This window comes from Amphiura filiformis, chromosome 2 (genome assembly GCF_039555335.1).
Source record: "Amphiura filiformis chromosome 2, Afil_fr2py, whole genome shotgun sequence".
NCBI classification, from domain to species: Eukaryota; Metazoa; Echinodermata; class Ophiuroidea; order Amphilepidida; family Amphiuridae; genus Amphiura; species Amphiura filiformis.
The window spans coordinates 78,564,412-78,578,996 of record NC_092629.1 but is presented as its reverse complement, the minus strand read 5'-3'; the positions used below and the strand labels follow the sequence as shown (position 1 = coordinate 78,578,996).

The window sequence follows — 14,585 nt, the reverse complement described above, 5'->3', positions numbered from 1 at the left end:
GGGTCAAAATTGCTCATGAATAATGAAGTAGCCGTCTAGCCGATCGACCAATTGAAAGCTTTGTTTGACGTCAAGCTGGATGACGTCGTCAGAAAACCGTTAGCCAATCAAAAAGGACCAGTTTGTTATCATTGGCAGACTGTTTGAGTGGAGGGTGCGTAACCAAACTGGCTGCGAAGGAGACTGATGTGACATGATCAAGGGAAATGAGTCACATGTCGGCCCTGGTCGAAAATGAGTATTACATATGCTTCTAAAGAGGACATTTAGAGCTTTCAGAAACTGAAAATCCCATGTTGATACAACTTTTCTTCGTTAAGTTAAATGTCAATTTATCAATGGCTGAAAACAATAGAAAACAAAACAATTTGAACACTTTCTTTGCCAATATCTCAAAATCAATATTAGCGACAATCGGACATCTGACTCATTTCCCTTGATCGTGTCACATATATGCAAGGTCTATTTTTGTTTATCACAGATCACAAATAAGTTGCACTTACCTTACTCTTTGGTGCTCTAGCTGTGAGCCTGTCCTTAGCACCTTTGGCTGCCTGTAGGACTTGCTCTATAATTTCTTCTGCAGTTTCCTCCTCCAAGTCTACATGTACATCTCCATCTCTGTAAATAAACGACAAAAAGTAATTTAAGTTATTGAGATTATACTATACTTTACAATGACTGCATTGTGTGATGTGTTACGAATTTGAACAATTTACGCAGGCGCTACACAATCTAGCCAAATTGCTATGCAATCACAAATCATGTCAAATTGTGGGATAGGCTTTTACGACGGGAATTCATAACAATTAGTTTTGCAACGGGAATTCATAACAATCATGTCATTGCTATACATAATTATTGCTATACAAATAAAACTTTGTCACAATTTTGTCACAATTTTGCTATGCAAAATTCTGACACTAAATTATGCCCTGCTTAGGGTGCATATTCCTCGGTTCCATGTTCAGATATTTCACAATACCCTCAAAACGATGCACAGACATTAACTCTCTTCACGCGGGTGTCGACTGCAGACGACAAGTTTCAATTTTTTTTTAAATTTCAAAAATTTCAGAAATGTAAATGTTCATGACCATATTTGGAATCAGCATGAAAAATGCATTAAAATGAGTACAAACAAGCCTAGTATTGGTTTAGTAGTTATTAAGATAACTCTTGATAACGTTGGGGAAATATTTCAAAACTTGAACTTTTTCCGTTGAAGAGCATGGCTAGCACGCAGAGAGCATTCAGCTCTAAATGATGTCTGACCTGTCTGTTTGGTCCTTGGTAGAGGCATCATCTGTCTCCATGGCTTCACCATCTACACCACTGGAGTCTTCTGTTGCTGTGTCACCATCTTGTGCCTTCTTTTGAGATCTTCTTGACTTCAATTTGGCGTCCCCTTCTTCATAATGTCCGTAGGCCCTCTTGAGTGTCATCAGCCTCTCCTAATGTATGAACAATAACACAAGCACGTTAGGCTTCCCAAGGCAGTGCACAAAATGGATGACGGTGATAGACAATTCTTTCAAAATCACCCTCTCAAAAATATTGATAGTGGCCTCACTTCCATTCTTCCCACTAAATATGCAGGCAGAGGCCATTATCCTACATTGGGTTATTGCAACTGAAATCCAGACCCCCTATGGAATACATAGGATACATGGATTTCAAATGGAGTCGCCATTCAGGTAATCCCATTTGAAATTCACACTCCCTGTGTGGGAGATTAAGGTCATATCTCCCATAGGGGGTGTATGGATTTCAACTGGATTAGCCCATTTGCAGAGCATAAGAAACAACTCAGTTGAAGGTGAAACTGAAATCTCGGGGTGAAAAATATTTTGCAGTGTTGTCAGGGGTAGGAGTAAGGTCATTCCCAATAAATGGAGGGCGAAAAATTAATATTTTTTAAATTTAGGGGGTCATTCACCCCCGATCGGGGGTTAACGCTACCCCTGCCCAATATGGGTGAATAAAAGCATGGTGATGTGAGGTGCTCGGCAAAAACATCTTGTAAGGTAAAAAAGCCTATCTGAAAGCTGGGTTAGGATTAGGGTTAGGATTGAGCTTAGGGTTAGGAGTAGGGTTAGGATTACAATTAGGCTTAGGGTTAGATCGACCCACATGTGTTCCTTTGTGGTGCATATTTGTCTCCCATAATTTATTTTGGCTTCCCCTTTTGTTTTTTTACAAAAATATCAGTAAACATATGGTGGAAAGCATTTTGTTTGAAGAATTGAGTGATTAACATTTAAATTAATAAAACTATTTCATTATGTGTATAAGAATGTAAAATTTGAAATTTAGAGCATCTTAAACTTATTTTATTTTGACCATGTCAGGGAAAAAAACATGGTAAAAATATATATTCCACATCAACTAGATCTCCTTATTAATTAGATATTAAAATCTTTGCAAGCTTTGAACATACCCTTTTTGGCCTAATAGGTTCTTACCCAGGGAAGATATATTGCCCTTCCCAGAATCCTTTGCAACAAAATGCATCACCTCATGACACCAAATGACACTCTTATTACTTTGTACAGGTTCCCTTTGTTTTCATGATGAGAATAGACTGGCTAAACATGGGTTGATAGTCAACAAATAAACATATATTTGCAAGATCTGGATGTGCTCTGTTCATTGAGATACTTGTTGTCACTATAGATCCATGTTACACTAGATAGCAAATCAGTACAGAAAATTGAAATGGAAGAAATGCATTGTGGGAAGTGTAAGATATCTTCTTTAGTTCTTACCTTTTTCATAATCTTAGCTCCCACAGCCAAGAGTTTCTTGGCTGCTTTGTAGTATATTGTATCTGGACCATTGTATATGGTTGCGTTATTGCACATTAAGTTGAAATCATTCTGAAATGAAAACCAGGAATTTGTAATGCATTCTCATTAAAATAGCAAGAATTAAAGGTAAAATAACTGCGCATCGGTTATTTGGAGGGCATTGTGAAAAATCTAAACATTTTGCCTTTGGAACCGAGGGATATCACAATACCCGACATATTACCGATGCTGACAAGTTATTTTCTCATTCATAACCATCACTTTGATCCCATCACTTTACAAAATAACAAACAATTTTCCTCAAAAATAAACAATTTTTATGTTTTGCCTTTCCAAAAATCGATCAGGCTAAAACAGGACGACCAATAACAGAAGTGTGAATCACAATCTGTGCAAATATGGTAGCGCACAATCCAAATATGGCGGCCAGTGCTCTCGCATTTTGTTTGACGCACAACACGACATGTATAGCTTATGTTAATGAGGTTATGAATGATATTTTTTAACTTGAAAACATGGCCTACTGGTAAAGGCACCATTATACAAGGTACTATGAAAACTATTGTAATACAAAATAGCTTTGGTAACAGACATACACCCACATACACCAGCACATATCACTTACCCTGTATTCAAGTCCATAGCAACCCCTCCACACATACCCGCACACACACCACTCACCCCATATTCATCTAATGAATGATACTCCTAATATAATCAATCTTCTTTTTCATGGTACTGAAGTCCATAGGCTGTGTGATGATGGTAGCCATAACCCCTCACACACATACCCATACCAACCCCGCAACCCCTCGCACATACCCGCACACACCACTCACCCTGTATTCGTCTAATGATTGATACTCCTTATTATCAATCTTCTTTTCATGGTACTGAAATCCATAGGCTGTGTGATGATGGTAGCCATAACCCCTCACACACATACCCATACCAACCCCGCAACCTCTCGCACATACCCGCACACACCACTCACCCTGTATTCGTCTAATGATTGATACTCCTTATTATCAATCTTCTTTTTCATGGTACTGAAGTCCATAGGCTGTGTGATGATGCTAGCCATAACCCCTCACACACATACCCATACCAACCCCGCAACCCCTCGCACATACCCGCACACACCACTCACCCTGTATTCGTCTAATGATTGATACTCCTTATTATCAATCTTCTTTTTCATGGTACTGAAATCCATAGGCTGTGTGATGATGGTAGCCATAACCCCTCACACACATACCCATACCAACCCCGCAACCCCTCGCACATACCCGCACACACCACTCACCCTGTATTCGTCTAATGATTGATACTCCTTATTATCAATCTTCTTTTTCATGGTACTGAAGTCCATAGGCTGTGTGATGATGCTAGCCATAACCCCTCACACACATACCCATACCAACCCCGCAACCCCTCGCACATACCCGCACACACCACTCACCCTGTATTCGTCTAATGATTGATACTCCTTATTATCAATCTTCTTTTTCATGGTACTGAAATCCATAGGCTGTGTGATGATGGTAGCCATAACCCCTCACACGCATACCCATACCAACCCCGCAACCCCTCGCACATACCCGCACACACCACTCACCCTGTATTCGTCTAATGATTGATACTCCTTATTATCAATCTTCTTTTTCATGCTACTGAAATCCATAGGCTGTGTGATGATGCTAGAGTATCCTGGAGCAATCACATCATTGACAGGCCATGCAAAGAAACAATCAACATCTTTTCTGTAAAAAAAATCCCAAAACAGAATACAAATCAAATTTAATTTACAGGTTAGGCCAAAAGGAAAGTTGTTTGCTTGTCCTCGTCCGGCCGATCATCTCGGCAGTCCCAACATTGGAACTTTTTTTTTACAATATTCCCAAAAAACTCATGAAATTTTCGTCTACAAAAATGAAGATATGAAGAAATGTGGTAAATTACCACTTCCTTCATGTTTCCCCTGTCCAGTCGTACCTGGCTGAGGGTTTTGTATTATCATCCTCAGCATCTACACAAGTAAAAACATTGTTGAACTTAAAAATGCAGCATTTTAAGTCTGCCAGACATGTACATGGCCCATTTCACGGTTAGGCGCCACTTTTTGATTTTCAACATATCTGGCCTGGTGTGTAAAAAATATTGGGGTTACAGAATTTATTGTTGGTGATTTTTCATTGTCTCTATATGGCCTACCTCCACTAGCTTAATCAGCCTTTCTGCTTTTACCTTTCAGGTGCACAGGGGTCAGAAGTGGTCAAATAACCACATTTCACTAGCAACCTGGAAACAGACATTTATTTTCCAATGCTGCCACTTTAAACTATGTTGAGCCTACCAGCTGCTTTTGTTGTTTTTATATAGTTAACAAGTTGCACTAAACAGCCATACATGAACAAAGTATTAGTTGTCAGTTAAACTAGCATGAGAACCATTTAAATTTCTGAATTCGGATGTGACATTTTACGTTCACATCTATGTACCTTGTTCAATGTGGAATAGATCAAGTAATACTTTACATGAATGGCAAACAAGTGCGTGTTGGTAAAGTTTAGAGTCTTTATACTATTTGTTGAACAAATTACACTTGCTCTTAATATGTAGACACCACGATATTTTGAATTTTTGCCAACAAATTCTGTTCACAATTATGTCACATCCGATTAATTTTCCAAATAGTTTAATTTATTATCAAATATGTGGCATAATGTTTTCTCCTTGATTTTTAAAAATCCCCTGCTACGAGCTATCTAATGACACCATTTAATGAAAACTTCTTCATCAACTTAGCTTGCAGATGTCATTTCAAAGTTTCCGTTCACATGTGTTACATCCATGATACCTGTCACATCCAAAATAGTTTCTTCAAAGAACTAAGACAGGAATAGGGCTAGGATGCTAATTTGAAGTTATTTCATTACAGGTTTGTGGGGTTCAAAAGGCACAACAAATCTTTAATTCAGCATGCCTTCTTTAATTGTGACAGAAGATTCAAAAAGCTTCAATTTCCGTTCACATGTCACATCCTCAAAATTAGTAGTTTTTAGGCAAAACTACTTGAATAACTTGATATTTGACTTTCTAAAATAGGTTTATTATTTTGCACATGCCATATATGATAATTTCATGGTACTTTGTTGTTGTCTTTAGGGGATAGTTTTGTATACAATTCATAAAAGTGGATGTGACATTTTTAATTGTGAACAGAATATTTCAGTATTATAAACAGTGTGCTTGTCAAAAATTAGTATTAAATATGAAGGGTCAGAAAAAACATTTAGCATTGCTCAATTCAATAGAATCTCACAAAATATATGTGTTAGAAGTGGGGAAAGCTTATATTTTTGACAAGTAATCTGTTCATAATAATGAAATATTCCGTTCACAATTAAAAATATCACATCCGCTTCTATAAATTGTATACAATGTTTTAAGGCCAGTGTAATGGGAGAGAACATGGACCTTTTCGAGCATCATTATTTCTGAATTGTATGTCAAAAGTATATAAAACTATACATTTTTGGAAAGGAAATGAGTCAAGGAATCCCATGGTGACGTCAGATTTGTTCTAAAATCTCGAGTTTTGAAAAAATCACAAAATTCACTTTTTACCCCAATTTTTTGTGACAACTTAGAAAAAACCCGTTCGAGTAAAATAAATTCAGTTAGCTTTTCATAAAGAAGAGACATGAACTTAGGGAAGGTTTTTTATTTTTTGAAATTCGTCTCTTTTTCGAAATATTCATAAAAACATGTGAAAAAAGCAATTTTGTTACTCTATTAAGCTAAAAATGGCACAGAATGGTGTATATTTTTGTTTAAAACAAATATTTTGAAAAAATGAGAAAACCTTCCTAGGCTTTGATGTACTCTAAACGATAGTGCAAAAAGTTTACCTTTTGCTTGCATATTTTTCGAGTTATCTTGTCACAAAAATCGTGTAATATTGTCAAAAGTGAACTCTGAGAAATCGACGTTTTAGTAAAAAAATGTCAAAATTATGCACAAAACGTCCTTATATTTTAAAACGGTAAGACTTTCACGCTTGTAAAAGCTGTATCTGGTGCATGGTCTAAATATGCATCTTTTGCACCAATAAATCTAGAATGTCTGCTTTCAGTGCGCCAAAATTCAAAATAATTAAAAAAATCTAAGTGGCATTTTGACTGCAAATTTTTGTTTTGTTTACACGACATTTGCTGGCGTGAACAACAAACCGAATGCGCCTAGACTGCGTTGGACATACGCGCAAGAGAGTTGCGCTGGCGTCACGCTAAACGAATCGCGTTTAATCAAAAAAATATTTCGCATTCACGCATTTCTGACTCATTATTTCCGCCAATTTACTAAGCTGTCTTGAGCCATGTGACTTTTTAGAGTTGAAAAGAGTGAAACAAATCAAGCAAAAATACGAGTAAATATTAGCAAGTTGTATTTTATCAGTTTCAAGTGAAAGAATACATCTTAGTGTTGATAAATATCAAGAAATCTCAAAATCGGGCGTGAACGAATGTGTCTTCCATTACTCTGGCCTTAAAATGAAAACTTACACAGGTTGATGTGTTTCAATGCATCTCATTGGATTTACTGAGTATGTGAAAACTCTTAAAATCATCATTTTCTAAAAACATACTCTGGTTTACAGTGTGTGGTTTCCGTTCACATCACATCTGTCACATTCAAATTTTCACAAACATCAAAATCTTGAATTTGACCCGTGTTTTCAAACTGGCTAATATTATTTGTGAACATTACCCATATTATGACCTTCAAAGCTGTGAAATATCAGAGTCATTCATTGATTATTAAAATTGTTGAGTAAACCTTTTCATGTCAATTTCCCTTTTTTACCACAAAAATTACATTTAAGTGGCCATAAATTTGTCATTCCACATCCACATTTGCCCAAATTTGGTCAGAAGGGAGCCTATGACATACTCATGTATGTTCAATATCTATTATATATGCATGGGACAGTCAAAGTATAAATATACCCTACTCAATATTGATCAAACTTGTTAAAAAATTACATAACATATGAGACAATAAATCACAATTTTCTTCGAGAAGTAGCGAGAATTAAGCTGGGATATGATGTTTTGATGAAAATCTGGTCTTATTTGGATAAGAAAACCCCTATTAAATGAAATTTAATCCATTTTGAAAATTTTGAGTTTTTTTGACCAAAAGTGGCGCCTAACCGTGAAATGGGCCACATGTCAAATTAAGTAGGGTTTACCTTGAATATGTCTTTGGTGGAAATTCTGTGGTCAGTGAGTGTTTTACTAACAAACAATTCAAGTACTTGACATTAATTATACTTTTAGTACTTGGAAAAAAAACCGATAACCCCCCCCCCAAACTTTTCCCGACCGACCTACCCAACTTCTGAAAGTGATATGAACAAGCAAACAATTTTTTTTGCTTTAAAAGGCACTTTCATACTTTGATGCATTCAGTGATTTAAAAATTAAATCAGTTGTAAAATTCCATCACTTCAGCTGCAATCGCTGAAAACTCCTCAAAACAGGTTACCACATGCAATAAGTTGCGCTAAAAATTTTGTATATTTGCACTGCACTGTCATGACCTTAGCGCCACCTAACGCACAAACTAGTTCATTTTTTATTTTCCACACAGTGGGTGCCCGGCGTCTCGTGGTTCGAATGGTCACATAAAATGGTGGTTCCATGTGTCAGACGAGTCAAACCTGAGCACATAAAAGTTGCAGGCCTTATCGAAAAGAGCAGGGTGATCATCCCCGGGCTTGTTACCTGCACCCTCCCTAGGTCCCAGGGCAGTAGTAGTTGTGTATACAGTGATGGTAGTAGATTAGTTGTGTTAATGTGATGTTGTGAAATGGTGATTTTGTTCAAAGTACACTGCTGAGCAGTGGTGCGCCAGGATTATAGGCAGAAAATCCAAAAATCCAATCCAATCCATAGCGCATATTGAGTGCCTGTTTTCATACTTGGAGTTCTTGGACTTGATTACCACGTAAGATCACTTTTCTTCTTTCCTAAATCTTACCTTTGTAATGTCCTCTGCAAATTTTCAAGTACTTTTTGTAAAGGGCTTTTTTCTGATACGGACGAAACTGTAAGAGAAAAAGATATTATTCACCAATAAATTTGTTAATAACAACAAAATAAGATTCTTTAATGCATAATATAGTACTTTAGTTGGTATCACATCAGATTGTGGACATCCGATTCATCTCCCTCTGCACCTTGGCAAACTTCAATTGACCTTTTCGGTAGCCTTTGCGGGTAGACATGAGATGTCGTCAGTTGACATCATGCCGATGTGCACATCATTACCTAACATTGTTACTGCGCATTTCAAAGCCATAAAGTGTGCAGTAACGATGTGCACATCGGCGTGACAACATCAGATCTCAGGTCTACCCGCAAAGTCTTATGGGATTTACCGAAAAAGTCAATTAATATTGAAAGTGTGACCTTGTTTGCGCTCTGTGAAGTGACAATCCAATATGGGGATTTTTAGCACCAGGCCTTTCTCTTTTGTCATCATATAAAATGTATAGCAATGTTAAGGTGTTGAGTCTGAGGGTAGTGGGACCTGAGGTGCTTCCATCCAGCAACTTTAATCATCTGATGAACCAGCATCTGAAAAACCAAAGCCCTAATGAGATAACATTTGTTGAGTTTTTTGATCCTCTGCAAATGCAATTTCCAAATCCAACATGAGACAGTCATTGCACATACAATTATCTTGCACTGACATCATGAAATGTTATAAATAAAATAATAAATCTGTTTATGCAGTTACTCACCAGCGTCTTTCTCCCTTACAGGCCTATTAGCAGGTGTCGCTTTCTTCTCATCACTAGTATCACCCTCAGTTCTAGCAGGAGACATCAGCAATGCCTTCTTAGCCTTGGGAGGAGCGCTTTCCGTCTCCATATCTTCTTCTGTCTCTACCACCGTGTCGTCATTGTTGTCTTCCTCCATGGTGGTGCCATCGCGGCTATAATCGTCATCCTCTTGGCTGTTGGTTTCGTGGGATTCGTACGACTCGTATTCTCGTTTTGTGGCCGTTTTATCCTGGTGGGTAGAGAGAGAAAATATATTAAATTAGACACCAAAATAATTGGAAAATGGTCAATTGTAAACATACATGTATCACAATCAGTAAATACAATTTTGTAGGACTACATGTACTCTACCAAGAGTGGGCCATTTGATCAGTTATTGGCATTCAGAATTGTGTTCAGTGCTGATCCCCTATTGACAGATCTGTCAACATGGTGTGAAAAGTGTGCCAAGGTTCCATATAATAGCATTAATAACATATTTCTATCGGTTGATTTTAATTTAATATCCTCTTTGGTTTATCATTGGGGTGGGTATGGCCAGCTGGGAGTGAAATTAGCCAAAGGGGGTAATTACATGTAGGGGCCTACATGTACCAGTAATTAGGCTTAGTTTTAAATAATTTTTCTTAGCAAAATCAAACTATCCATTTAATTTCAAAAGTAATGTTTTAAACCTCCAGGAAAAAAACAGGATAGTACCTTCTTCTTGCTGTGTTTCTCATTGTTTGACTTCTTTTTCTTTTTCTTCTTCTTGGGGTGTTGTTCTCGAGTTGTGGATGCATCACTGGCAGTGTTCTCTTGAATATTGTATGACTCGTTGGTCCCTGTCTGACTCTTGGTTCCCCCAACCTTCAACACTAACTTTAATGGAGGCTCTGACATACTGGTACTTGCAACTGATGATGGTGCCGGTGACGGTGCATCTCCTAAAATAACGAAAATATCATGACGAGTTCAGATGTAAAATTAGCACTACCTTCGGGTAAACGTCGAACAACTGGATACAATGACAACGTATGGAAAAATATATTTTTGTAAACAATTTGAGGTCATTATCAAATTGATATTTTGTACAATTTGTACAGCTATCGAATCTACCCTATCACAAGCAAACGTACCTGTATGTAAAAAGTGCCCTTAAATACTGGACATCGCCAATATATTTATGACAAATGACCAGAACACGAAAAGTGTCCAGACCTCACGCTTGCTCTCTCGGCTACAACAATGGCGTAAAGCAGATGACGTATTTACCAACTCTGATGATGCGTAATGACCTGACCTTGTCAGACCGATGAGTTACATAGGTTTGATCCACCAGTCCCTTTACTGCTTATGCACGGTCATTTTATTCCGCCATGTTTATTGTTTCGAGATCGGGGCCAAGGAACTTAGGCTACACAACGTGCACAGCTCTGACAATTTCCCACAATGCCTTGCGCATTTCCAGAAGAAGGCCTGGCGATTTCCCACATTTCCGGTAAAATTGTAAACAACGCCTGACGTTTCGATAGGGAAAATGGAGATAGCGAAGTCGCATTTTACATCAAACAGCTGCAAGAGTAAAACGTTCTGAAGGATCGGTAATGATTAACAGCTGGTCTGGTGTATTTGATGTTCATATTGAAGTTTGTAAGTTTGTGACTTTGTACGTCATGTGCAATAGATATTACAGGAAGCTTAAATTGGCACGCTTTCCTGCAATATGTCTGTCGCTTACGAAAGTTATTTGGAGTTCAGGGCACGTCACACCGAGTGTGACGTGACCGCGCTGGGCATAACCTTCGGGCTCTGTTGCTATTTAGTATACTATCCAGAAATCCGCGCACACAACACAAAGATGATTCAGAAAACTCTTGAAGATAACAAAAGCTACAAGAAAACAAAGCAAGGACTTGCCACTGGAAAATCTCAAACAATAGCACTGAAGGGGGAAGATGGAAACATAAACACTCTTCCTCCTTTTTTTCAAAAACCCGGACGTGAAACATGTTTTTTATTTTACTTGGCCTTATGCAAAAAGCAACCAACACGGTCATTGCATGATGATGATTGGCAGTTGGCACAAGTGATGCCGATGGGCGGTACGTACGCGACGGTACGGCGATGCCGATGCGCTGCACATTTTGTGATCATCATCATTTGTGACCGTCCACGGCGAATGAGCCGTAAATTCCTCCCCCGGTCAATTTTGTTTTATTTCGTGTTTAAAAAATAAACATCATAAACTTAATTTAAATGGTATATCATTTGACTTCAAACGATATCCAGAAGCGGGGTTATCATGGTTTGATAAACTTTACTCCTTCAACAAAATTATAGCTTTTTACGTTTTTACATGTGTCTCTTTTTCCACATTGCTGGCAATAAATATACAGTCATAATAAATTGGCGGTCATTTCAAATCATCCCCAAGTCAACGAGGCTTAAGAAAGTTCTCTCATTGTTAATTGTTGGTTATGCATACCTGTACAAAATACAATGCCTGGTAACCCACCACTCGAACAGGATTAGCAAAAGCAAACAAAGACCCGAGCTATTAAAAGTTCTATAGCCATCTAAGGTAGACTCGCTGAGTCTCATGGACGCCGTTCCTATGTCCATCAGACTCAGTATTTCCCATTTTGGATGTCAATGGAAATACACACTTAACGCTTATACCGGTTAAAAACTTGAAAAAAATCTTTAAAATTTTATCAATGTATATAAAAGTGGTACCAACCGTATTGTGCTTGCTAATTTAAGACTCGGTTGAAACAAAATTAACCCTAACCTCCTACCTGGTTTTTCACAGTAGCCACCAGGGCAGACAAAACAATACAATACAATTTCACTTAAACTCTACACCATACAAAAGCATACAAATTTGCTTACAGACTTGCAACAAATTATAACCACTACACCATACAAAAGCATACAGGCATTTAAGTGGGAAACTACTACACCATACAAAACCATACAGGCATTAGAAGTAGTAAACTACTGCACCATACAAAACCATACAGGCATACAGGCCTAAAAATGATAACCACTACACCATACAAAACCATACAGGCATTTATAAACTAGTAAACTACTACACCATACAAAACAACACAGACATTCCCCTAGTAACTACTACACCATACAAAACCATACAAAGGTATTCCAGTAAGTAACTACTACACCATACAAAACCACACAGCTGAATTGAGCTGATGCAAAACCATGCAGGGATTCCTAATGGTAACTACTACACCATACAAAACAATACAAAGGCTAACCCCTACAGTAGCAATATCCCTAGCCATTTTCTTTCTACTGTAATGTGTAGCTGATAAGCCACGGCGCAATTAGGGTCATATTTATACCGTAATGTCTAGCTGATAAGCCACAGTGCAACTAGGGTCATATATTATACTGTAATGTCTAGCTGATAAACCACAGCGCAACTAGTTGTAAATACTATGTAGGCCTACTGTGTCAGTGAAATAAGCTGCAGGACTTTTGATGTTTTATGTTAATTATTTGTGTGTGTGGTTTTTTTTTTTGGGGGGGTAATTAATTTGTAATTAATTCAAATTTAATACGTAATACTGTATCTAAAAGTTTATTATGCTCCATTTTTTATTTTGTAAATTGTTTTTGTAGCCCCAACCTGAAAATTTGAACCAGAATTTTTGGATTTGTTTGACCTATAAAACAATTTATTTTGGTAGAATCGGCAAGTTCATTATACTTCCTTCTGACATCCTCATTGTTATACTAAGTACACCAAATTCTAGTGTAGTAAATCGTTCAGGTGTTATAATGGTATTAGTGACCACTAACTTACATACTAGTATTTTGTAAGAAGGAAAGAACAGCATCTCAATAATAAGATGTAATCTTCTCTGGTTAAATCCAGATCTTAAAAGTCTTGCTTCCTTCAAAAGAAAGATTATGATTTATTCAGTGATTATGATTTAAATTTTACAGTCTAATTATTTTGCATTATGTTTTTGACATGTAGGCCTAAATCTAGGTCTAAATTATATTTACACTAGGAAATCCCCTTCATGTTTGTTTACACTAAAAAAGAAGACAATTATAATTTAACTGCTCCCAATTGTAGAGTGTCAACATTTTTAATATAAGCATACATGGCTTTAGAGGCAAAAGGACTGAAACCTTAAGCTCTCTCATTCAAAAGGCTAGTGGGAGGGGTGGTTTTTTTGGGTTTTTTTTTTTTTTTGATTTTTTGTGTTTTTTTTTCTTTTCCAAATCTTTGTTTTTCAAAAGTTTAAACATTAGGCCCCCTTGACCTTAAATGTTCATGCCAGTGCCTGTGACAGCGCCAGCATAAAAACATCTTGCAAACCGCACATCCCATTAGGGTGAGCAGTGCACTAGACGCCCATGTTCCAAGCATAGGACACAAGGATGAGGCCTTCTAAACGTGAAGCCTCCAATCCGCTTTGTATCGCTGGGGAACTTGCGTCTTCCACATGTGCAGGGTGTGCGGCTGGCACTTGCTCGCTGTGGGCGTCCATGATAAAATGAATCCACTATATATTTTCCACTGTTTATATAGGCATTTCTCCTGCCATATGCTAATTTTCAAGTCATGTGATGTGTAGCATAAAAGAGTAGACCCTTTCCCACTATGCTAATTTTCAAGTCACCTGATGTATTCAATTCAATGTTATTCTGTAAAATGAAAGACCCATTCCCGCCTTTATGCTAATTTTCTTCAAGTTACATGATTTATTCAATTGAAAACATGTAAATTCAAATTCTTCACTGAATTCAATCTATCATGTGACTTGGAATGGCATGCAATGATTACATAACCATTGCCGCCATTCCAAGTCACATGATACATTGATGATTTACATGTTTAAAGCAGATTTACATGTTAAAGAACAATGTTATTTAATTATCATCCCAATTTGCATATA

General features: G+C 37.4%; 1 protein-coding gene across 1 annotated transcript in view; it reads right to left on the bottom strand.

The window, feature by feature from the left end:
* LOC140143605 (bromodomain-containing protein 7-like) overlaps window positions 1-14,585 on the bottom strand; it is a 31,570-nt gene that overhangs the window by 11,737 nt on the left and 5,248 nt on the right. Inside the window, 7 exon segments of the mRNA XM_072165421.1 lie at window positions 504-621; window positions 1,276-1,454; window positions 2,769-2,879; window positions 4,429-4,573; window positions 8,859-8,925; window positions 9,625-9,895; window positions 10,366-10,592. Of these exon segments, the coding sequence (XP_072021522.1) occupies window positions 504-621; window positions 1,276-1,454; window positions 2,769-2,879; window positions 4,429-4,573; window positions 8,859-8,925; window positions 9,625-9,895; window positions 10,366-10,592 (1,118 nt within the window).